This window comes from Echeneis naucrates, chromosome 14 (assembly GCF_900963305.1).
Source record: "Echeneis naucrates chromosome 14, fEcheNa1.1, whole genome shotgun sequence".
NCBI classification, from domain to species: Eukaryota; Metazoa; Chordata; class Actinopteri; order Carangiformes; family Echeneidae; genus Echeneis; species Echeneis naucrates.
In genome coordinates this window covers 18,046,986-18,071,786 of record NC_042524.1, presented here as the reverse complement: position 1 = coordinate 18,071,786, position 24,801 = coordinate 18,046,986, and the positions used below count along the sequence as shown (strand labels likewise).

At 41.6% G+C, this 24,801-nt stretch overlaps 2 protein-coding genes across 2 annotated transcripts; one reads left to right on the top strand and one right to left on the bottom strand.

Moving 5' to 3' along the window:
• Positions 1 to 1,045: 1,045 nt before the first annotated feature.
• mogat2 (monoacylglycerol O-acyltransferase 2) lies at positions 1,046 to 8,086 on the bottom strand. Its single transcript, XM_029519714.1, has 6 exons — positions 7,887 to 8,086; positions 6,619 to 6,797; positions 2,590 to 2,794; positions 2,275 to 2,449; positions 1,854 to 2,053; positions 1,046 to 1,327 (listed from the first exon to the last, which is right to left on the bottom strand). The coding sequence occupies exons 1-6, from the start codon at positions 7,978 to 7,980 to the stop codon at positions 1,173 to 1,175; spliced, it is 1,008 nt and encodes a 335-aa protein (XP_029375574.1). The 5' UTR covers positions 7,981 to 8,086; the 3' UTR covers positions 1,046 to 1,172.
• Positions 8,087 to 10,305: 2,219 nt separating this feature from the next.
• Positions 10,306 to 24,158, top strand: map6a (microtubule-associated protein 6a). Its single transcript, XM_029519961.1, has 5 exons — positions 10,306 to 11,033; positions 18,978 to 19,191; positions 19,358 to 19,572; positions 22,561 to 22,671; positions 23,810 to 24,158. The coding sequence occupies exons 1-5, from the start codon at positions 10,306 to 10,308 to the stop codon at positions 23,955 to 23,957; spliced, it is 1,416 nt and encodes a 471-aa protein (XP_029375821.1). The 3' UTR covers positions 23,958 to 24,158.
• Positions 24,159 to 24,801: the final 643 nt, after the last annotated feature.

The following is a 24,801-nucleotide window of genomic DNA, read 5'->3' as shown; positions in this document are numbered from 1 at the left end:
AGTTTGTCAGTCTATATGAAAATCTATTCTGATAGAGACAAAATGTTAGTATCAGGTATGTAAATACAATATGTTCTTCACAAGTTTTCTGATCTTTTTCAGCTTCACGTATTCTGTCACCTTTTAGTCCAGTTTTTTTGCTTAAATATAGCATTTTCCCAACTATTGCTCATTTTTGCATCAGAGTATTGCAGTAAGTTTTATCTTTCAGTCAGCATTTTCTTAAGCACACACAGTCTGTCTAAACTATGATGTTGAAAGTGTCAGGGCATTGTCCAATCTGTCATTTCATTTTGAAATATCAGAGCTTGGCATATTATATAAAATGTGACTGCCAAAGTTCAGAGACAGTCTTATCTGAGAAGCTGATCCAATGTCAGTCACTGATCATTTCATGTGGAATTTACCACTAATAAAGCAATAAATATGACACGTACCCATGTTGGATATACCAATATTTAAAAAAAAAACATTAATCCCATGTTATTTTCATGTCCAGCAGACACATTTCATGAAGTGGGACAGTGGAACATGAATAAATTTAAATTAATCTGTAAATTTCAAGATCAATAATATATATACTTCTTATGAAAGCCACTGTCTAAATGTTGAGAAAGTCAGGCAAACCCATTCTAACCAATATAACTCTCTCCTTGCTTTTATTTAAAAGAGAGGTGCAGGCTTTCAAACGTTTTTCTTAAAATGTCCAATATGTCCTTCGCTTTCTTAAGGTTATACGATAAATATGAATAAGACTTGTTTAGATGTTCTTTTTGCCCTGAATTTAACATTTGCAAAGATGCCAAACTCTCAAACATGGATTTATTGAAAGTGTCTCCATATGATGTTGAAACCCAAATTCAGCTTATGACTATACTCAAGAAAGTGTGAGGCCCTGCACAAAATCCAAACCCCAGAGAGACGAAGTGAGGAAAACTGGAATTATGTCATCAGTGTTCCCTTTGTACAATTTTCCACATCAGGGTGAAAAAAATGAAACAACAGCTATCAGTGAGTGGATACAGAAGCATTTCTGTAATCTTTAATCAACAGGCTAGTTGAGAGAAAATTTGGTTGTTCAGAGCCGATTGAAACATCCAGTCGTCTGAATCTGCTGCAACAAGGCTTCAGAAATAAATATGCCTTCAAATCCCAGCCATCCTCAGTCCAGTCTAAACAAAGATCAGGTGTTTGTCCTTATCCACACCATAGTTTTCTTTATGTTCCTCAAACAGATTGCTGAGTTCATCCATGTAGAGCTGATGGAGGGCATCGAGTTCTTCAGCTGTTGGCTTCTCATTCCTGTCCACCCTAATTGGCCTTCCAACTGCACAGAGGTGAAAAGGACCAGGAGGACAACACACTCAGAGTCAGTGTACTTTATGATTTGCAATTTTGGCAGTATGATGCTGTTCAAAGTCAAATTTTTGTATGAGAAAAACAGGGGGAGTGATTTACATTAGGGCTGCATGCCAGCCTGCTACAGAAGGCCATGGTGAGTATCAGTGACTGTTGCTAAATGTGGTCACACAGACGGAGCCACATCTCTGCCTCTATCTATTGCACTGACTAACTGACTGCCACTGACCTGCTCTTTATCAGACTAATTTTGCTCACGTTCAATGAAGCTCTGTTTGCCAACTTAGTAACATGAGATGCTTCCAAACTAAATCGATAGCTGGTTGGGAAATACATGAGCAGAGATACAATGACAGTGTAGCTCAGGTTGTTGCATCAGACATCCCATGTTTCATATATATATCACATATGACTGTACCGATTGCTGATTATGTTTGATTAAACAAAAGCCACAGTAAAACCTGCTGTGTGTGCTGTTGCTGATATCCACTCACCTACTGTGTTGATGGGTTTTCTATAGGGCATGAGACCGAAGGAGTACTGAAAGATGCCACGTGCGTGGAAGAGGGGCAGGGAGACTCCCATGATGTTTTGGAGCCGTTCCTGAGTCCATCGAAGCCACGTACCTCTTGTGTTTTTCACTTGATCAAACACCTCATTCTCTCCAAATGAGAACACTGGCACCAGATGAGCTCTAAAAATATTTTTTGCGACAATGTTGTTTGATTTGTTTTCATCTAAAGTCCTTGTGTTGCATGTTTCTGAATTGATGTCATAACAGAGTTTGTGCTTTCCCAGGAAATTCCATGTGAGGAGCTTGAATGAGTCTTTGTTTCACAAGCCACGCTACAGACTCAAGACACCTAAAATGAATAGATTAACATTTCGCCATCCCCCAGGGCTCTCAGATCTTACCCATGCTCCATGGCCATTTTGATGAAGCCTTTCTTCTTGGCCAACATAACATTGTAGGTCCCAGGGTGAGCATCCAGGGCCTCTGGGGCTCCCCCAACAGCTATTACAACAGCGTTACCGCCACCCCGTTGGCAGAGTGGGTAGCTAGCACTCTCTTTGGATGAAGGGATCAGACCTGGAGTGTTCCAGCAGAAGATAGGAAATTATTAAAATGATATACGATGACTAATGAAAAGTCCAAAAACTTTTCATGGGTCTGAATGGAGGAGACAGTTGAATCTGATGAACTATGATTGAAATATCTCTGGCGCAAACCTGCACACATGATGTAATCTCTGAAGAATGGGGCTCTGAACCAAAGGGGCAGCAGGAGCAGGTAAGTGGTGAGGCCAGGGAACAGCTGTCTGAAGCCCGTGGCATAGGTGCAGAAGTTAGTAAAAGCTCCAGCCACCAGCACACCGTGAGGATGGAAGCCAAAGATATAGTTTTGCCTGGGATCCAGGTCAGCTGTCTTCACCAACTGGAAAAAGAAAAAGAAAGAACATTATGAATTGAATCCATCTACAGTTTCTATCACAATTGCATGAACCTTTGTTGGATTTCAAAATCAGTTTTATTGGCTAAGTATGTGCATACAAAGAAGGAAATTCGTTTTGTTTTTTTTACAAAAAAAAAATGCATGCAGAACGAGCCTGATAAGTACAAGAGTTACTACTATTTACTAAGTTAACGCTGGTTCTGTTAGAAAGGTGGCAGACAGACACAGACACAGTTCGTTATTCATCAGATTATCGAGATTATCACGTGGATGGCCAGGTGTGTGTGCGTCGCTTACCTGGGAACACATGGCGCCAGGTTGTACTATGGGAAGAACACAACCCGGTGGAGTCAGTGTGATGCTACGGACAATGTTCTGCTTGGAAATTTTGGGTCCTGCCATCCATGCGGATGTTACTTTGACACATACTGCCTGCCTAAGCATTGCTGTGGCCCATGTACACCCGTTCATGGAAGCGCACAAAGCACAAATGGTTCAGGAATGGTTGGAGTGGTTGGAGTACAACAACAAGTTTGAGGTGTTGGCATGCCAGATTTCAATCAGACCAAGCATCTGTAGGATGTGCTGGAGCTGGACGAACAAGTCTGATCCATGGAGGTCCCACCTCACTACATACAGGACTTAAAGGATCTGCTGCTAAAATCTTGGTAGCAGATACCACAGCACACCTTCAGGGTCATGTGGAGACCATCCACGGGTCAGGGCTGTTTTGGCAGACATTGTCAGGCTAGTGATCATAATGTTATGCTTGATCAGTGTACCACCACTACTGTCCACCAGCTCTGATCACAATTAACTGTTGAGAATCCTTGATATAATCCCTTTGTAGCAGCAAGTATTGATTACTGATTATTGATAGAAGTGATGTTTGTGTTAGACAAGATATAACCAATCAATAGGTACAAAGTAACATTTAGAAATAATGGTTCTTGTTCGACTTCTGATGATGCCTCAGTGTTTACATACTTCTACTGGTCTGGATGAGATAGCATGGGGCACTGGGTACTCCCAAGTCATTGTCCAAGGTAAAGAGTCACTGTCATGTATCGAAAGTTTGTTTTGCAGTGCATGTGAGCGCTGGGCCCTCTGTGAAAAACAAACCTCTTCCTCCCATTCTCTGTATGCTTGCGTGAGATTGCTATTCAAAGGCCACAATGCACTTTTACAGCTATTATCAAGGATCCAATTTATCTCCTCAGACAAATACGATCAAGATATTTAAGATATATATATAAGATATTTTTTTTTCTTTTTTTTTTTTCTTTTTTTTTCTTTTTCTTCTTTTCTTAGTAATGACGACAAAACCCAGTGATGATATAATGCCGAACGCCTTCATCAGCCAATTTCTTTCAGCTGAGCAATGGAAAAAATATATCTTGGGTAGTTTTTTGTTTCTTTGTTTGTTTTTGTTGTTGTTGTCATCCACCCTGTTTGTATTATGGATACCTGTAGCTGGAGCCCTCAGTCAGAAAGTTAATCATTGGCTCAAGTTTCTCTGTAGAAAACACTGTTGTCTTGACTAGTTTGAAATACTGTTCCTACCAAAGACTAGTAGTATTCAATGAAGACTGATTTTTTCAGTCATTTCATTTTACAGCCTTTTGTGACGATAAAAAATTTTCTTTTGTTGCCTTCAGCTTAATTTTGTGATGACACGCTCATTTACTCATTGGTGCCGAGATTCAGAGAAGACGATTGATACCACTCACCTGTTTTAAGATTATTTATTTTATTTGTAGAAGTGCCACCTAACTATTGCTCTAAACCTTTCTTTATAATTCAGATGTACTCATTTAAATTATATGGCATCTTATGATAGACTTCTGATACATCCTTATGATGGCTCCACGAGGCCCGGCTCACTGTTTCTATTTATTATGTCAAGCCTTGTTATAGTTTGGAAATCTCACAGTGTTTCTTTAAAGCATGGTTGACATCAGCAAATCAGCATCGCTCATAGATTAACTGGCACGGACGCTCCATGAGGGCTTCAGTTTCATACCATTAACAGCCTGACAAAATGTATTTCTGTTCTTCCCTCAAAAAGCCAGTAACCACATATCAGATGGTGATGCTGCCTGAGCTGATGACTGTGTAATTAGAAATGGTGGGAAAGAATTAAGGAAACAAATTAGACTCTGTGAAATACACTGCTTCTCTTCAGCCTTACATTGACTCTTTATTGCAGATGTAATTAGGCGTACAGTCAGATGATCCTGGAGATGATTTGTTTTGAACTGGTTACAAAGCAGGAAATTTTAGATTTTCGGTTTGGATTTGTTCTCTCACAGAAAAATAGATGCTACAAACTAAGTAAGAGATTGGCATGATAACCAGCTCCTGTAAATCTCAGAGGGTAGAGTGTCAGACTGTCTCATAAACATGCCCTTAATAGTTATGGTTTGGACTCTTAGTTGTAAACAGTGGCCCCACTCTTTTTTTATTCGAGCAACATCACATAAGATTTTTTATTCTTAATTGTCTGAAACTACATAATAATAATGATGATTATGCAACAAAATGTACTATTGCATTATATTTTTAATAACTTCTGTGCTAGTCTTCTCAACAAAACAAGCCAATTTGAATTGCTGTGTTATCATTTATGACTTTATAAGCCAATTCATGTAAACATGACCTATTTTACACACCTCTGCTCTCTTTGTGATCAAAAGGCAGGAGGACATTCCCCATTCCCAACCACAAGAGGGACACAATGAGCTGAGGAAGAGTGGAGTCAGACTAAGGTAGAGTTGTGATCAGACTTTGTAAATTCTCTGAAACTCAATCTGGTTTCCAACTGGACTCTCCCTGCAAAAGGGTGGAGAAGCCTGTGCAGTGTTGGAGGATCAGTAGTGCACACTAACCACTCTGCAGCAGAAGGTTTAGATTGTTTCATTTCATATTCTTTTCAGGTCAAACATTTTTGCATTTGAGCAGCCCTCTGAATGTTCTCTATAATTCTAAATTATGGATCGTCTCTGGTTTGAAGCTACATCTAGTCAGGTTCACGTCTTCACACAGCAGAGGAGCTCCTTCAGTTAGAGACTGATGTCACAGAGCTCCACCACTGAGAGACCAAGGACATCCTTGGTTTGTTGTGCCATCCGAATGTATAACGGCTCAATAGGGAGGGATGGAGGTCATGATGATGGTCGGGGATAGTGATGGGCAAGTGCTGCTCTTTTCGCCTTAACAACTTTATAAGCACTTTTTTTGTGGTTGTGCCTTCCTTTCGCCATTTATGCCATTATGCATTTTGCACTTTTTCTTCTTCCACAATTTTTCTTCATTGTGTACTTATGACTGCATGTTTCAGCAACAGATTGTTGAATATCCTTTGGGGTAAATAAAGTACATATCTATCTATGTATCAATCTATCAAAATTGTTGCCATTTAGTGTTTACAATTTTTGTTTTTAATATCCATCAGTCTAGAGTTGAGAGATACATCTCTTTCACATCCCAAAGACTAAGGTGTCTAACCAGAAAATGAAATGTTGTTTGGGGAGTAAACATGCAGTACATTAATTACTATAGAAATCAAATGGGTGTCATCCATCACTGGTACTTTGCTGCCAAGGTCAGAGATAAGGGTGACTGCTCATAAGGAAATGTTGATAAAAGATTAGATAAACTGAATTGGGAGAGTGTGATGTTCTAATATCCTTCTCTCCGAAGGGGTTAATCTTGCCCCACCTCCACTGGATTTAAGGGCTGTGTAAGGGCACTGATGTGCATATTTAGTGTAGTCCTTCTACAACTGTCTAAAAGCTGTGTCTCACCTTGATGGGGAAATAATCTCGCATATAATCCCAAAGTTTGGAGCCACACATAAAAGGCACTCTGCGGCCCCCACGCAATGGGGTGTCATAGTCAAAGAACCACCAGACAGCGTACAGTACACTGATCAGCCAGAAGCGCGTGAACAGCAGGTAGAAGAACAGGAAGATGCATGAGGGTGCTGAGGAAACAAAGAATCAGTGTCATGAGCGGCAACTTCAGTTTACACAAGTATAGCACCCAACAGACTTTCTATGAACTGCTACTCTAGTACATCATGTGCTTGTATGAAATGAGCAATTTCATTTTATGAATGATCACATCTGCATCACTAGCATTCAGACCTGCTGGATGTTGCATAATTACTGGTTTTGGTGGTTACTGGGAAGATGCACTCATGTGATGTCAGAACAGTTACAGCTGTGACATTTCACCATGACGTACTTGCTGCTGAAATTTTTGCTCTGGGGCTCCCTGTTTTGTCCGAGCACACACAGTCATCAGTGCTCACCAACCCCTTTTTATAAACAGCACCACATCAACATTTCAAGTCTCATGTAATTGTCTGGATGCTTGCCATGTAAATTCCAACTGCTCTGTTTAGTTGAATAAAATGGGCTTGTTATAGGAGGGCAGGGTCTCCTTGGTTTGATGCAATATCTGAGTGGGAGACTTCTGCTATTGAGCTGAAAATCCTGCAGAAGGTTATGACTGCTTCCCAGTATGGTGTGAGTGGTTTCACTAATTATAATGAAAACCTCAGAGATTTTCAAAAACACTGGGGATGATTTACAGCAACCGATACATCCCAACTCAGGGGTTAATAAGATAGGTTTTCAATGTAACTTACTGTTATCATGACAAACTGGAAGGTCTAATCTTTTGTATTTTACAACATTTTATTTATTTTTATTTATTTTATAAACTACCAGTCAAACATATGGGCACAGTTTCTCATTCAAATGAATGGGAAAGTGCGTCCAAACTTTTGACTGGTAGTGTACTTCCACATGTCTATAACCAGATGACTGTTCAGGACACACCTCCCATTTATGCAAAACACTTTTAATTCCTGAACTCCACCTGTTCAACAAAGATGAATGCCAAAATAAGAAGGAGCAACTTTTTTTTGGAGAGCATACATAATAACTTTGTAACTAGCCTTGAGCACTTTCTGAAGACCCACCGGAAAGAGAAGAAGCCTTGTGGACAGGTCTGTACTTCCACAGCTATACCACCAGTTATACACCATTTATGAATGCATACTCACCCAGGCCAAGGAAGGAGAACACCCATTGCAGCACTGCAGCCGTCTGTAGCCTCCTGTGTACAGGCACGTCCAGAGGGGCAAACTTAACCTTCATGTTCTCCCCAAGTGCACAGAGACAACACCAGTGTGCTGAAGGCAGCGGTGAAGAAGAAGGAGGCAGAGTAAAATAGGTCCAAAGTCCGCCTCTCTCACCTCTCTACGATCACTTCTGGGTGGAACTCTTATCTCAGAAACTAAATACAAGTTTTGACTAGTCAGTTGATATCTATCTGAACAGACTTTTGACCCGGCAAGGACAGGGAAACAGGGAAACAAATGTGAAAAATGAGCCTATCCAAGCATAAGTAACTGGAGCAGAGGGATGAAAAGATTTTTACGTGTCTTTTTCCTCCCTCCCTGCATTGGAGGCAGAAATGGGTAGAATGACTGTGTAACATGTTGGTCTGTAAACTTGAAAGGGCAGCCCCATCTGGTTGATCAGCCATGCAACTGCATCAGGGTGATATAGAGAGACACAAAGGTACACTGATACATTTCTTCTTACACACTATTAGTGCTGTATGATTTTTTAAAAAATGCTTTTGATGGAAATAAAAGGTGATTTGTAGTTGTAGTTCTATATGGCTTTATAGCCGTTGTAAAATGCATTTGGCTTAACAGGGACATAGTTGTCCAAGGTGTTGATGAAGGGGACACTAGATAACAGGAGACAACAGAGGACTCAATCATGGGCTGCATTACAACACACAACACTGAGACATGCACTAGAATTTAAAACATTCTTCACTCCCGCTATCTTCTTTCATCTTTCAGCACTTCACTTCAGTCAGCGTGACATCTTTTGGGGCTCATTCCTCTTTTCATACAGTTTTCCTTTTCATTTTGCCTTAATGAATGATTCATTTATTCAGGGTTCCTCTGTGCTAATTACCTCATTAACAGTTTGATCTTGAACACCCAGTCAGTTAATGTTTCACTTGCAGCCACAGACAAGCAAAGTGCATGCAATTAAATAAACATGAAACAGTGCGGTTTAAAGTTTAAGAGCTATTATGTCTTCTAAAAATTGGCCTTTATTTAAAAAGCAAAGTGTTCAGATTACATGCTGGTCTAATAGAAATTCTAGTCTAATGTGAAATAGGTCTCCTGGGTTTATTATGTGTTGGCATTATCCATGTATTCTACTATTTGCTGTCTCACTGTGCCAGTCTTTGCTACAGTTTTGCAGAAATCAGTACTCCACATTTAACAGTGCTGACATTTTAGGCTCTGACAGGCCATAGGCTATTATTAAAAGAACTGTTGTCACCCCTGTCGAAAATAAAAACAATAATAATTAAAAATAATTGTATTATATATATATTTATTATCAATCATATCAGTATAATTTCTTTATAGCCTGCTCTCGCCTGTATAGTTAGTATTAGTTAGTTTGTTAATTATAAGATGCTTTAATTAAATTTTTTGCTGAAAATGTTTGCGTTAGCTAATGTCAACAAAAACAAAACAAATGCCTGAGTGTTAGAGAACGCCATGTGCGTAAAAACAAATCGTTTACGTCAAGTTGCTCTTGTTTTTCTGCATTGTAACGGAAATAGATGATATTTCGTTTTCAAAATCAAAGCATCCGGCCGAGTGGTTCGTGAATACATTGAACTGAACACCCACGGGAGAATTTAGCAGTCCTCTACACCTCCATGATCCAAACGCCAGAAGGGAATATCTTTTGGAAGAATATTGAATATCCTCCAGCAGAGCATTGCAGCTGTTACTGTTGTTTCCCCAAATCCGTTTTATGCTTTTTTTTTCAGTCCCACATCACCATATCCTATGGTGCTGACTATTATAATATTATTGCTTATGATTTATCCTGGACTTTTGTCAGTTCGACTCATCGGCCGTGAATTTCCTGTAGAAGATAAAGTCTTCGCCTAGTGATCTTTCCTGTGTAAAGAGAATTTGGATGTACCTTGCATGTATCTTATTACGTTAGATCGTTTTCCCTTGGCGGCGATGGGGCTTTTAATGTTGTAATTGTCAGCAGGAGGCGCGTTGATATTGTGTCTAACTGGATGTTATTTTGCTCGGGTACAGTAGGGAGTCTCAGGGATGCTGAGCAGGCGGGCGGGGCCGTTTCTTTGCAGTGCCCTGCCGCGGAGTGATGAAGCAGGACGTGAGAGTGGGAACCAGAGAGGGAACCAGAGGTACCGTGCTGCTGTCCTTTCTTCCACTCGGTCATATGGCAGTGTATTTTAGCTCCACGATGGATTTATTCGGTCTGATCTAACGTGGACAGCCTTGGAGCCGTCCGTGCAGCCCGACATCTTGTTTTCCTCTGCTCAGGGTACCAGGGTGTTCAGAGTCGTCCTCTCCCTTTGGAGCCGGCGGTGTGCTGTAGCGGAGCAGTCCGACCGTCAGCATGGCGTGGCCCTGTATCAGCAGGGCGTGCTGCATGGCCCGCTTCTGGAACCAGCTGGACAAGGCAGACATTGCGGTGCCTTTGGTCTTCACCAAGTACACGGACGTCTCGGAGATGCAGCACATCCAGCTGCAGCCGCCGCTCCACCCTCCACAGGCCCGGGTCGCCATAGAAACGCAGCCGTCTCGTGCAGAAACACGCACAGCGACAGCGGCACGCGCGCCGAGACGGTGCGTCTCAGAGGAGCGCGTGCGCAGCTCGGTGATGCGCGAGGACTTCAAGCACTGGAAGGTGCGACCCGAACCGAGCTGTAAACCCAAGAACGAATACCACGAACCGGAAACACCGTTCAACAGCGAGACCCAGTACCAGAAGGACTTCAAGCCCTGGCCCATCCCGAAAAGGTACGACCACCCCTGGATACCCAAACCACCGAGCACCTCCTCAGGCGACGACCGGGCTCCGGACCGGGCTCCGGACCGGGCCAGGCACGCCAAGCAGCACGTGGCGCTCGCTGAAGGTGACAGCGGAGTGGAGAAGAGCGCCATCGCCGACAAGGTCCAGGAGAAAGACCTGTTCCAGGGCCAGGAGAGGAAAAAGCGGCCCAGCAAGCAGCAGGGGGAGAGGAGAGCCGTCCTGAAGGTGGAGGCAGACGGCAAAGGGAGGGCGGCCGCCGATGCTGTGAACAGGCAAATCAGAGAGGAGATCACCACCGGCAGCTCATACAGGTGAGCCTTACTGAGATCCAGAAGGCCCACATCAGCATCCACCACACAGCGTGTAAAGCAGGAGCTCTTACTGCCGTCGTTGGCAGCACATAGGCCGTTTAGTTAACTTTTCTGTACTCGTTTCCAGTGGGTGTTGGCCTCCCCCAGGGCTGTGCCTTGTCTCCGATTATGTTTGTGATATTCACGGACTGGCTTTTGAGGCACCGCTGTGGTTATGAGGGGTTGCATGTTGGTAGCCAGAGGATCGCATCGTTGCTTTTTGTGGATGATGTGGTCATTTGGCACCATCGGACTCACTGAATCGGTTCGCAGCTGAGTGTGAAGCGGAAGGGATGAGGATCAGCACCTCTAAATCCTAGGTCATGATTCTCAGTAGGAAACCAATGGCTTTCTGACTCCAGGTGTGGAATGAGTACTTGCCCCAAGTGAAGGAGTTTAAGTATCTTGGGGTCTTGTTCATGAATGAGGGAACTCTGGAAGGTCAGATTGGCCAGAGAATTGGGGCAGCTGATGTGGTGCTGCATTCACTGAAATGACTATATCCGTCTAAGATATACTTTGGGTTTTATTAAACATGGTGTTGTGTTATTTTCCAGGTTCCCAGGCCTGCTTTTCTGTGCAGCGTTTGCATGTTCTCCCTGTGTTTGCAGGGGTTTCTGCCCATTATTTAGGGTTGATTGGTGACTCTAAATTGCCTGCAGGTATGAGTGTGAGTGGTTGTTGCTGCAACCCAGAAACTGATAAGCGGTAGAAAATGAATAAATGAATGAATGAAAATTTGCCTGCATATCCTTAAAAGCTACCAAACATCTAAAAATTGGAGCAAACTGACAGTCATTTTTATTACTCCTTTTCAAAAATCTTACTAAAATTGAAAATCTTATCCAGTGCTGGTAAGAAATATGTACATATTACACCAAAGTCAATAATCTGACATTTGTGGGGACATAGAAGCTAGGTTTAGAACCCTGGTGTTCTAACATGCCTTTCTAATGTAAAAGGCAAATTTATGACAAACTATAAAGAGAAAACTGGCTCATTAAATAAATTACATAAAGTCTGGTTTTTCCCGTCTTAACCCCCTGACATTCTGGAAGCAACTGTAACAATTATGGTCCAAGTATTGTCTCAGCAGCATGCAGTGCCAGCCACATGAAGTAGCTATTCAAAGCCAGTCCTGCTCTAACATTGTGTGGAATTTCACTTGGCCAATTAAATAGGAATCCCTGAAAATAGAGCCCTGTGCTGTAGTTTCTGATGGGGACACGTGCTGTTATCACAAACTTTTATTTTTCTTGTTTGCTGAGCATGAAAGCTCTTTTGCAGTGCACCTGGGAAATGTAAAAGACAGCCACGCCTCTTTCATGCTAGTGTTTCTCTTTCCTGGCCAGAACTGGTGTAGTATTTTCAGCCAACAACCATCCATCTCTCTCCATCTCCACCTCACTATTGCATTACATCTGAAATGACATTTTCTGCATGAGAATCATGATCTGAGACAGATGCTGCAGGAGTCTTTGTTAGTGTTACTTCTTTTTGCTACCAGTCCTTCTGTAAAAGACAAAAGGCCATGCTACCCCCTGTCAAGGTTATTTGCGGCATCATAGGATGGGTGGAATCTAGCAAATGACACTTAAAAAGCAGATGCATGAAGAATGATCAAGTAAAGGAATGAGGATGAGAGATGCAAGCAGAGTTAAAGCACTGGTGTGAGGCAGGTAGTGGAGTTTCACTGAGCTGAGAGGGAGAGAGATACACAGGAAGCATTTTTTTTATGTCACGAATCAATGCTCAACATTGATTCGTGACATTCAATTTTGAGAGCTCCTTCCTTTAATTTTCATCTTTCATTGTTTCTCACATTGGCCCCTAAAATCCAAGTCTGTCCACTAAGTTCTTGCAAATTTGTCTATGTCACATATGTCACATTTAAAGAACGTATGTTGTAGGGATGTGTATCTCCACCACTAAGGTCGATACAATATAATTGCGATACACTGAAACCCCCTGTCGATATGATGTGATACAAATCACTCCTGTTCACGATACGATGTGATTCAAAAATGATTTGATAACGATATGAGAGCATTCGGTTTGGTATGTAATCATTTGATACAGTTAGTTGGGGTTTGAGAATGTATCAGCTTAATCCATCAGGTTTCTTACCTCAATAGCACAATTCAGCTTTACTCTCTGTAACAATTTGAGGGATGCATGTACTATCGGGTTGTTTTCATGGAGCAAAACCAATGCTACTACAATCGTGCAATACACGATTGATTTGTGTGTCTTTTTTGGTGCATTAAATATCTCGTTGTTGCTAATGTGGCTCTCATTTCCCTCCATCTTTGTTGTGTACAACTTCTGCGTGCTTGCGTCAGTGCCCAAGGGCGCAATGGTGCATTTACGTTGCCTCAGAAAATACGTTAGAAAAGGGAATAGATACTGGAAAACAAAACAACCAATTTAACCATGGTATTTGCCGATGCAAGAAGGCTAGAGGAGATGCACCTGGAATCTACCGGTGCAGTTGCATAGTATATATTTGACCACCAATGTGAATCGGTGAATCTCCTCATCCCTAGTATGTAGCATTTTCAGTTGCAGACAGCACACTGCAAAGAGGCCATTGAACTCTGGTGGATTGAAAAAAATTATCCTCTTAGAGAGCCTCTAAAGCTTCATGTTTTCCTGACAAGCACTGAATGCAGAAACACAGATCCTGTTTCAGCCCTGAGACACACAGACAGGCTGGTCTACCAGAGCCCCAAAGTAATTCATTTTTTCAAAGAAACTGCTGCTGAGATTTTTCTGCTTTGATAGTGAAACTGGTGCAGTTCAGTTTGTGCAGTACTTCCACACAGTGCAATCCTACGAAGTCATCTGATAGCCTGTTTTCAGTTGTTGCATCCATTTAGAGCTCTGCCAGCTAAACCTGACTGTCTTATGTAACCAATATAATCTGAGTTGACCATATCTGATTACAGTTAATTCACAAGGAAACATCGTCACATTTGATTGTGGATATTTATGAATTATATAAGATGCTGTAACATAGTTAAACCTGGAGTGGTAACTGAGCTCTGGTCTAAATGGACTTGCACAGCAGCATATTTATAATGAACCAAGTAAAAGTTTTACAAAGATGTTTATAAGGCAGCTACAGTATGTCTAATGAGTGTTGTTTTTTGAGGAAATTAGCTACCAGTTACCAACAATGCTTGTCAAGTTTGACCCAGTGATATTCTCATACTGCAGTGTGCTGTTTCCACTGAGCCAATAAGAAGCAGCAGAGAGGCTGTGAGTTAGAGATGAGGCCAACTGATCCCAGGAGGGACTGCTGACCAGAAGCCAGGCTTTATACCCGTCGACAGGAAGTCAAGCTACAGGACTGTGCGTGGGCAGACTGACTCCCTGGAAATACTCTGACAGAAGCTAGTCGGTCCTTTATCTGAGGCCAGCACCAGTTTGGAAGAGCCAGGGGCCACTTTCAGCATTCACTGCACAGGCATATTACTCAGAAGTGCTCAGATTCCGTTTCAGTCCATGTAATATCCGTGCTGATTTTAATTATATTGGAACAATTATTTGGCTCAAAAAATCTTATTTTTACTGAGCCGTACAAAGATCTGTGTGTGTTTGTGTGTGTGTAGATTCAGATTTTAACCTTAAGTCATTTAAATTGATATAGACAAGCAGTACATTTTAGATCCCTTTTAACAATTTTAGTAGTATAATATATCTTAATTATTTGTGCTCTTTTGAGCATGTAAGTTCTATTTCCATTTGTGTTATAAGTAATTTAAATGTCTTCTTTTTTCATTTCTTTGAGTTGTAGATGGGTCTGTGTCAAATGGAATTTTTGATACACAATATTGATTTGTTGTTTTTTTTTTTAACCCTCTTACTAACTTTGAATCAAGGTTTTTATTCCACTGTCATCCTTTTGTTACTGGGATTCATTTAAGATGACTTGTGCTGCTCCATATGTGATGGCATATGTGGTTTGCACCCACAGTGCAGACGTTTGTATGTACTGTTGTCTGTCTTTGTCTTTCTGTATGTATGTTGTCACGCCGCTCCAGGAAAATCTTTATCCTTTTTCATGGATAAACCTGGTTCTGTGGTTGAGTTTTCCTGCCTCTCTAACCTCAAAATTTTAACTGAAATAGACCTAGTTCTAGCTGGTCCCTAAAGGTCTACTACATTAGAGATATGTGATGTAATATGTTATTGAGATAAACATGGATGTGAGCTGCAGCTTGACTGGTTGTGGAGAAGCACAATAGCTTGACTGTAACTCTGGCTATTCTTTTCTCTCATGATTCTGCCACGGTGAGCGGTCCAGATTGTGTCATGTTAGAGCAAGGCTCCTAGATGCTCAGCAATGTGGTACCCTAGCGTGCTTCCATCCCTGTCAGTGCCAGTCTAGTTTTGGTGGCCGGGGCTTTCTCTGCACTCAAGAGTCAGACAAGTCAGGAAATGAGCCACAAACTCACTGACAGAGCTGAACAATTTCCTCTGAGAGAACACAAAAAAGCATGTTTCCAATTATTTCTTCATTTCTTTTGTGTTATACAGACTCAAGAAAAATGGAGAGTTTGAATTATTTTAGAGTTATTCACTGGACTGTGTTACACTGAAATATGTAAAATATAAAAAATTAAATGAACAATGTATGACAGTGACAAATTAAACGTGCTCCTCTGCAACACTGAAAGAGTTAGATAGAGTTCATGTTGAACCTGTGTGGTTAAGAGTGTGAATCATCAAAATGAAAATAGGTCATGCATGTTCTTCATGCAACTCTAAATTGTGGTCTGACTGCGAGTGTGAGTGGTTGTTTGTCTCTGTTTGTCTTTGTGTGTTGGCCCTGTGATGGACTGGCGACCTGTCCAGGGTGTACCCCGCCCCCCCTCCCAATGTGAGCTGGGATTGGCTCCAGCAGCCCCGCAAACTGGAAACAGATAAGTGGTAAAAGATGAATGAATGAATGAATGTGCTTCATGCTTTATTCATCAAAGGCTATCTGCTTGATCAGGGGGGTTCTTTAACTGTTTTCAGAAGTTGTTAGCTAAAGGATGAAATCTGTGTGGTTAATAGGGCACAGTGAATTTATAAGATAAGGCTGAAATTTTCATACATCTTAGAATTGACCAGTAATGCTTGGTACCTGCTGCTGCTGCTGCTCATCTCAGTGACTTGCTAGTCTCTGTGTTTAGAACAGCTGACCCCCCCGCCCAAGGCAGCAAGCACTGGGATGACATTTGCTGTTTGAATGGATTAGCCCTGTGAGAACCTCAGACTGTTTTGAAACTCATGATGTACAATAGCTCAACTCCCTTTCCGAACCAAAATTTTTAAAACAAGTAACAAGTACAGAGTGACCTCAGAGACACAAGGTTTATTGTTACTCAGTCATATGTTCATGAATAGCAGCTATGTAAGCAGAGACCGGTGTTTCACACTGTGAACACTGTCTGCACAACAATCTGTCCCTCTCAAAAACACACCCTGTGGTGTCATGTGAGTGCTTTACTCCCTTGGCCTTGGACATTGTTGTACAATCTATCTTTGCACTAAGGCTTCTTCGCCCAGCTGACCATTGAAAGTGGACTTCAGCCCTGTTATGTGTTATCTGCTTGTGTGATTTCCAGTTGTGTAGGGATTGTCTGCATCCAGCAATCATATCTCTCACCAGCCACCAGCCTTTGTATCACAAGTAGTCTGCTGTTTTCATTAATGGTAACGCATCATTTACATATGAGTTTTGCTTACCAGCTGAAAAGCTTAAATTTAAGTGCATGGCAGCTAATTTAAGATTCAATTAAAGAACTAATTACATAGGGTGAAGATGAAGTGATGGAAGTTGAAGTATTTCCAGTATTTTTAATTTAATTGTTTGTAAACGTGTCAAACCCATTATTGACATTCTGCTGAGACAAAGGTTAAGTGAAACACATCAGCAGCTTTTATTGTCACAGTCATTATTCCAGACACGCTGCTTGGTTCAAGGAATGTCTATACCAACATAGTTATAACAACTTCAAATTTATGAACCACTAGTGAATGAGAATAAATCCAGGACTGAGCCTTTTCTGTTGTTGTTAATAGTTTCACTCCCACATGCTGCATGACAGCCTGGCACAGGAGCTCTTGAGGTTTGAACTTGGCTGAGTCTCACATTACCCTCCTCAACAGAGCACATTATAAATGTGAACTGTTCCTGCCGAAGGTTACAATGAACAGGATCACAGGGCTGTTTGCTTCAGCTACAGTTGTTGATATGATGTCTTGGCCTCACAAACGGCTTGACTGAGTCTGTAGTTCAGCAGCCTGGCGTCGCCTGCTACTCTGTCCACACTTACTATTGTTGCCTGATGTAGCACTTTACTTGCATGGAGAAGAAGGGACCTTTCATTAACTATGTTGCAGTGCAGATTGTTTGCAGTGGAATGTGCAAAGGTAAAATGTGCTCATGCCTTCATTGGAGACTGTGACTATAATAGGAGAAAAATCATAAGGCCCATGAAAAACTAATTAGATGTTGTTGATGCAGACATAAGGTCAAACTCTCAGATGGGTATATGCATAAGCATGACTCTGTTATCTTGACAATTAATCCTGACTTTTACTGTTTTACTGCTTGGCTATTAAGTAGCCTCAGTCCAACCAGAAGCTCATTTGTTGTTACTTTTTGTTATATTTCTCTGTTATTACAGCACAGCTCCATCAAAAACATATAGCACGTTTTTGTAGACGAAACAGAAATAGGAAAATTAGAGGAGGGAAGATAACTCTTTGACACGTACATTTTGAAGTCATGAGCAAACAGACAGAATAAAAACTCCTCTCCACTTGTCACTCATGTCACTCTTACTTTTTATCAAGTAAATATCTTGTTGAGCCCCTGTAATGGACTGGTGACCTGTCCAGGGTGTACTCCACCCTGGCCCAATGTGAGCTGGAATTGGCTGCAGAATCACCTGCGACCTGGAAACATATAAGTGGAAGAGGATTAAATGAATCAATCCAAATTTTGAAGCCCAGCTAAAAGAGCAGCATAAATACATTTTAGACATTCTGATAGTTTTGTTTTGTTTTGTTTTGTTTTTTTTCTGAAGCACCGATGACCTTGTTATGAAGAACAGCCAGTCCTACCCACAATAGCAATAATAGCTGATTAATAAGTAATATATGAATGCAATCGCTATAGATTGTGTTACTAATTGCAAGGGGAATATTTTTTGTAACGTGTGGTGGTGTGGTCAAAATGGCAGGATGAGGAATGCTGAGTACAGTCCGCTGCAGAGACAGATCAGACGTAAGGAGAGATAGGCAGTGATGCAGCGTGGTGTATGAGAGTAACATCCTTGAATAAGCACCTGGTATGAAGCTGCTATGACCTTCCTCACAAGGGCTTCATGGGAACTCGAGAGCATCACACCAACAGACTGTAGTGCACATCTCCTCCCTCATCCAAAGGGACTTATAAACTAGATGATATGCTCCTTTCAATAAAAGAAACGTGTTTTTTTAGAAGTCAACAAGAAAGTACAGCACAGACATTTAAGACCCAAAATAATGTGTCATTTGCCCATTTGACAATAATACCAACATGTGACTGATACATGCAATGAGTGAAGGGGAAATACTGAAACATGGCAATGTGTTAATGGCATGGAAAGAGTACTTGGAGAAATTGTGCAGTTGAATATAAAAATCTGATTGAGTGCTGGTTCAGTCCTTAGCTGAACCAGTTGTGTGTAGTGGCTAACTATCACAGAACATTTTCATGGAATAGATCCAGGCTAGCAGTTTCCCTCTACTTCTAGTGTTTGTGCTAAGCTAAGCTAACTAGTTCCAGATTGACATCAAGCTTACTGTTCATTGTACAGTGTTGTAGATAATTTTATGACAGCTGGCTTCTTTTTCTCCACACAGAACTGAATTCAAGGCTTACACAGATGTGAAGCCCACCAAGATGATCCGGGCAAAGTCCCAATACCTCCCCCCAGATGAAAAGACCAGCTTAGAGACCAGCTACAGCGCCACCTTCAAGGGCCAAGCTCCGCTGCAGTCAGCTGACAACAAGGCCCTGGAGAGGAGGAGGATACGCAGTTTGTACAGCGAACCTTATGTAGAGCCCAACAAACAGGTGAGTCTGCACCTGCCTACCTCTGCAGTGTGGTGTGGCATCAATTCATAAGAGGACAGAAGGGATAACATTTTAATGTTACTGTAATGCTGTGAAATCGTACCGCACAGTGTTTGGAAGTTAACAGTCATCCCAGCAATCTGATTTCACTATCCAACATCCGTAGGTTGACAGATATAGTTCCCCTCGCTCTAAACCCAAAAAGTCTGGAGCCACAGCGGCAGGCCAGGGCAAGCCAGTGAAGAAATCCAAAGATAAGCAGAGCGCCACGCTGAGGGGCGCCAAGAAGACAGCCTCGGAAAACCAGCCCGAGAATCGTCCGGCGGTGGGGGACAAGGAGAAAAGTAAAGAGATGAACAACAAACTGGCTGAGGCAAAAGAGTAAAAATCATTTAGCACTACTTCTCCTTTTATTTCTTACTTTCTTGGGGAAATCAGACACAGAGGCTGCAAAATTAATTAATTAAGTTCTCGTCCCTCTCATCTTTCTCTTCTTTCGTCTCTGCTTCCCCCTCTTATTCTTCTACTTCTTTTTCTCTTCTTTGCTCAGGCTCTCACTGTCCACTCATCCTCCCCTGTCTTCTCTCACTACCTCTTGGCTATGTTTGTACTGTACAATAACACTAGAATAAGATGTCAACATGACATGTCATCGCTCCTCCTGCCTCGTGCAATGTTAGATCGCTATAGTAACGAGTGGGTAGGAGCATCCTCCTCTTTCACCATTTGGTGCAACCCCCCCCCCCCATTCTGTTCGCCTCCATCTCCAGGTTGCCATGGCTACCGGCTGCCTGGCTAGCCAATGGATGGCTCTTGCTGCATGGGCTCACCAACTAGCAATTCTGAAGAGTTGGCTTTGATCAACTGAGCAGATTGCTTTGTTGAATTTATCAAGGATTTTTTTCCCTTCCTGTCTTATGGAATGCAGATCATCAAATTGGCACTCTGGATATGATTTCTGCTCTTACAAAATGAATATCAAATCTGAAAATCTTTGATAAATGTCCTGCTTGGTTTAATCATTAGTGTCTGATCCTCAGCTTGTTGTTGTAACCGCTCTGTCATCTCTGCTACTGTCCTAAGTTCATGCACAACCTGAATGTGTGTGTTGGGCAGTACTTTGTCAGTGCGATTTTGCAATTCAATGCTCATCCATGGTTGACCTCTGATGTAGGCAACACAGAAATAGATCAGTTCTGGAGTTTTTTTCTTTTATTTATGTCGAGCCAACTCCCAACGTTCACTCAAGGTTATTCAGCAACACCCACTATGTTGCCAACAAACCATCTGGGTCACACTAAACTGATTATGCATCAAACCCCATGTCATTTACATAGCAGATGAGAAGTAACACTGAATTAGATAACACTGTCACGTAGGTCTAATGATACTATTATATTAATGTTAGAGTAATAGCACTTTGCAGAGTGGGACAGCGATGAGGTTATTAATGGTGTGATGAGTTGAGTCTCTATCATGCTCAGTGTGCAGTCTCACAGTTGTCAGGTTCAGCAACCATAATTCAGTTTAATCATATAGTATCTTCACAGACATGTCTGAGCCTCATAACAGTTATGCAGTTGCAGTAGACTGCACCCAAACACATGGTCTCTCCCTTTTTTTTAAATGTACTCTGCCCAGGGTGACCGTATCCAATGTGGTCAATGTGAGACCACATGCTGACAGCTCATATTACTGCTTAGCAGCACTTTTCACTTCACACTTTGAAGGGGGAGCTTTATGGAAGAAGCCCAGATTCACTGTTCGCGATTGACTGCCATTTAACAACAGTGGATTAATAGAGTGAGAAGGCTTGATTTATTGTTTTATTTGTAATATAAACCAATGAGATGAAGGGACTCCCTGATGTTAGTGTAACTCCTCTGTTCATCACTGTCTCTCTCTGAATCATCTTTTTGTTTTGAGCTGATTCCAAACTGAAGGCATGAACAGTATGTTGGTGTGATGAGGTTGAGGTTGCTGGAAAAATAAACACTGATTCAACACTGGATCTACTTTTTATACGGCAGGTTCAACATGGTGATGCCATGTTAGTCTGAAACCAATAAACAAGCTGTAAAGCCTCTGTCTTTAACTTTGGGCTTAATGCAGATCTGCTCAGTGAAGTGTGTTGAAGAAAAGGGAAGAAGAAGTAAGTTGCATTGTGACTGTTTATCTGTTCAGACTAATCGTAACCTTTGTATATAAAGCTTATATTTGTATATACACACCATAGCAGGGCTACATGTTTGCCAGAGCCAAAGCATTCAGCTCTTTAGTCTCAGTCTTATATTCATATAGAGACGCCTTTTTGGGCTTAGAAGTTCACCGTACATCATTGTCATCAGTGTAGCCCCCCCCCCCCAAAACACACAGATACACCTCACTGTTCTCATTCTTTGCTGCTTTTTTTGCCTCCATTCTGACTGGACAAGTGTATGTTTCTGTGGTTCCTGAGACAGAGGCAACCATCGCCGTGACCACCATGTCTGTCCAAGCTGAGCACGAACTCCATCAGCTGTGAAGGCCCGACTCAATAGCATTTTGCAGCCTTTGGTTTTGGGGTGCGCTTTGTCATGTAACACAAAGGAGGGGGGCTCGCAGGGGCAGTAAATGTAAACAGTGCTTAGCACACACACCACATACCCGGTGCTATCTTTGTGATTACTAGGCAAATAAGGATAGAAAGTATGGTAAAGAACTTTATGTCTTGGGCAAAAAAGAAAAAAAAGAAATTGACTGTGACGTGCTTGTGTTTCTATCTGCTTGCTCATATTTAATGAAACATTACAAATAAATGTAAAAAGCAGAAAAAGCAGTGTCTTCTTTCTTCATTTTGTTAAGAGGATCAGTGGTTGCAGGTGTCTGTCAGCATTTCTCTTGTCTCAGTCCATGTCTCTGTGAGATAGACTGCATTTTCTTTCTTAAATGAATCCACATGGAAGAGAATTTTTTTTGTCCTCACTACTTCTTTCTATGCTTATCCTGAGATCGCACCACATTCTGGTATGAGCTCTGACATCCTGTCCACACCCTGCATGTTGCTCTCATGTGAAAACTGAAGAATATATTAGTTTTGCACCTTTTCTTAATATATTCCACAAACGTCCAGAGCTACATGCATGTCAAAAGATGTCCAGAAACTTATTCCAGAATGAAATGTCATGTGCTTCGTTAGGCTTCTAGTTCATGTATAAATGATGTTCTTGAATGTGAAAAAAAAAGAAAAACACACTATTGGGTTATTTTACATTTGTTGTCTCCTCCTAAGTCAGGTGTCGTAGTTTGAATATTGGAGGATGTCACATTTGGATGATGCTGTGTCCAATGTCCTGTGTGCTAATGAGTGACATTCTGATTCATTTGAAGGGTTGTGCTAAAACAGTACCACTACATACAACTCTGCCAGCCAATCCGAGATATTGGCTGGGTGCAGACTCTAAAGCAACACCTGTGGGGCTGTGCACTACCCAATCCCAGGTAACCAATCATAATAGCAACTCAGAAAAATAAGTCAATCAGAACAGACTGCGATTCACAAATGCCAGTCATACCCATTCATACATACTCATGAGGTTTGGTTTTTGATTTCCTTTTCTACAACAGTGGCAGAGTTTTGTTTTTTTCTGGTGAACCACCACATTATTCCTCAGGTCACAGCTGCCCTGTATTTCTCTTCCATATGGACACTTGAGTAGGGTAAAGTTGGGCTGGGGATGGGGGGTTGAATGGGGCTGTCTGATTGCCTACTGTCACATCTTATATGCCAGGTTCCTTAAGGTCCTTTTTCTTAAGGAGGCCACAGGCTTTAAACCCAGTCATCACAGTCAGCTGCAGCAACGCAGCCACTCTTCATGATTCAAAACAACCTGCATGACTGTAACATTACCCCCCCGCCCCTCCAGGACTGAGAGTGGCGGCCACAGCTTCACACATGTAATCACTACTCTTATGAGCCCTTTGCATCTCAGCTTGTCGTCACTGGTTAGTGTTTCCACACTGTAATAATTATGTTTTCATTCTGGAGCATGCTACCACTGTTTTCCGTTGGACCTGCAATCAAATTTTATTTTGGGTCTAGACTTGCAATGCAATGCATCTGGAATATCTTTTGAGCTTTAGCATGAGCATATGTTGGACTCACCAGCGGTAAGTAGAAGGGGAATGAAGGGAAGTGACTCTGCTTTGGAGACAGACAGTTCAAAGGACATTGTAAGTGCATGTTAAGAATCTTACTAATTTATTTTCCAATTGATCTCCATTCACATGTGATTTAGATTGTTCCATAATGTATTTGCATCCTGTCGCTCTCTCTCACAGAGCACCCCAAGACCCTCATTATACTATTGACATCCTGTAATTCCTGTAATGAGATTAACTGAGTGGGTCACAGTAAAGATTAAACCAATCAGCCTGTGTACTGATCCGATTCATTCAAATGCTTTATATCACCCATTTTCATCCTAAAAAACAGAAGTGTGAAATGAGCGGTCAAAGGGTGCTTGGCTCAACACAGCACAATCACATGCTGTTGTTTGCCTGAGAAAAATGCCTCATCATGTGTCTCTCTCTGTCTCCTTCTTCTTCTCTGGCATCTTAACCATGTGCTGCCTCCTAGAGATGCTCAAGACGAGATTCTCCGACCCAGTCATCATCATTCCCAGGGTGCTTCTGGAGGAGAACCATACCCACCACTGGACAGAGCCGAGCCTCGGAGGAGCAGCAGCGTTGTACGCTTTGCCCTAGACCTGAACCAGACTGAGTAGCTCTTCCTGCTACACCTTCATTCAGAGACTGCTGCTCTGCACTGTAAATATATAGTATTTAAATTGAATTAGGCAAAGAGATAAATACATATTTGAAACATGCATGTTTGAAACAGCTTTGGCTCCGATGTCACTGCTGTTTGACCCAAACAGCATTCTTGGAAAGGTGCTACTTTATTTTCCAGTTTCATGCAATTTATTTTTCAGCAAAGTGTTATTGCTGTTAGAAACATCACACCATAAAGTCCTTATACAACAATAACAATAACCTGTACTGTACATTGATCAGTTTTAGTGTAAATAAATTACGACAACTTGCAGATTGCCGCGGTGTATTTTAATGTGTGTGTTCTATGGAGATTAATTTAAACAGTCAGTTCGAAATAATGAAGAGATCAGTGTGTTGCACAGGAAGAGGACTTTTCCAATTCAACAAAATGTGTACTTTAGATGTGCACAAAGGCAAAATAGTTTGTTTTGTACCTGTAATCCGTCTGAATTCTTAAATTCAAATATAATTTGACATCGCTCTGAGATTTCTGAATATCTGAATATACTGAGTATAATCACTTAAATTGACACACACTCAATTATTCAGAACTTCGAATTTTAAAACTGGTGAGATTGCAAGTCGAACATGTGTTCTTTCTTTTAATTTAGCAAGAGAAGCCAAAGTCCCACATTCAAAAAAGGGGTTTTTCTCCATTGTTCCTTCATTGTGTTTCCCTTGTACTTCCTAAATTCACAGCTGGTGTCGACACCAATGATCTGATATAGGTCTAATACAAGTGTGGCATGGAAACACTGAGAACATGCACAACTTGTGTATATGTCATTTTGTGCT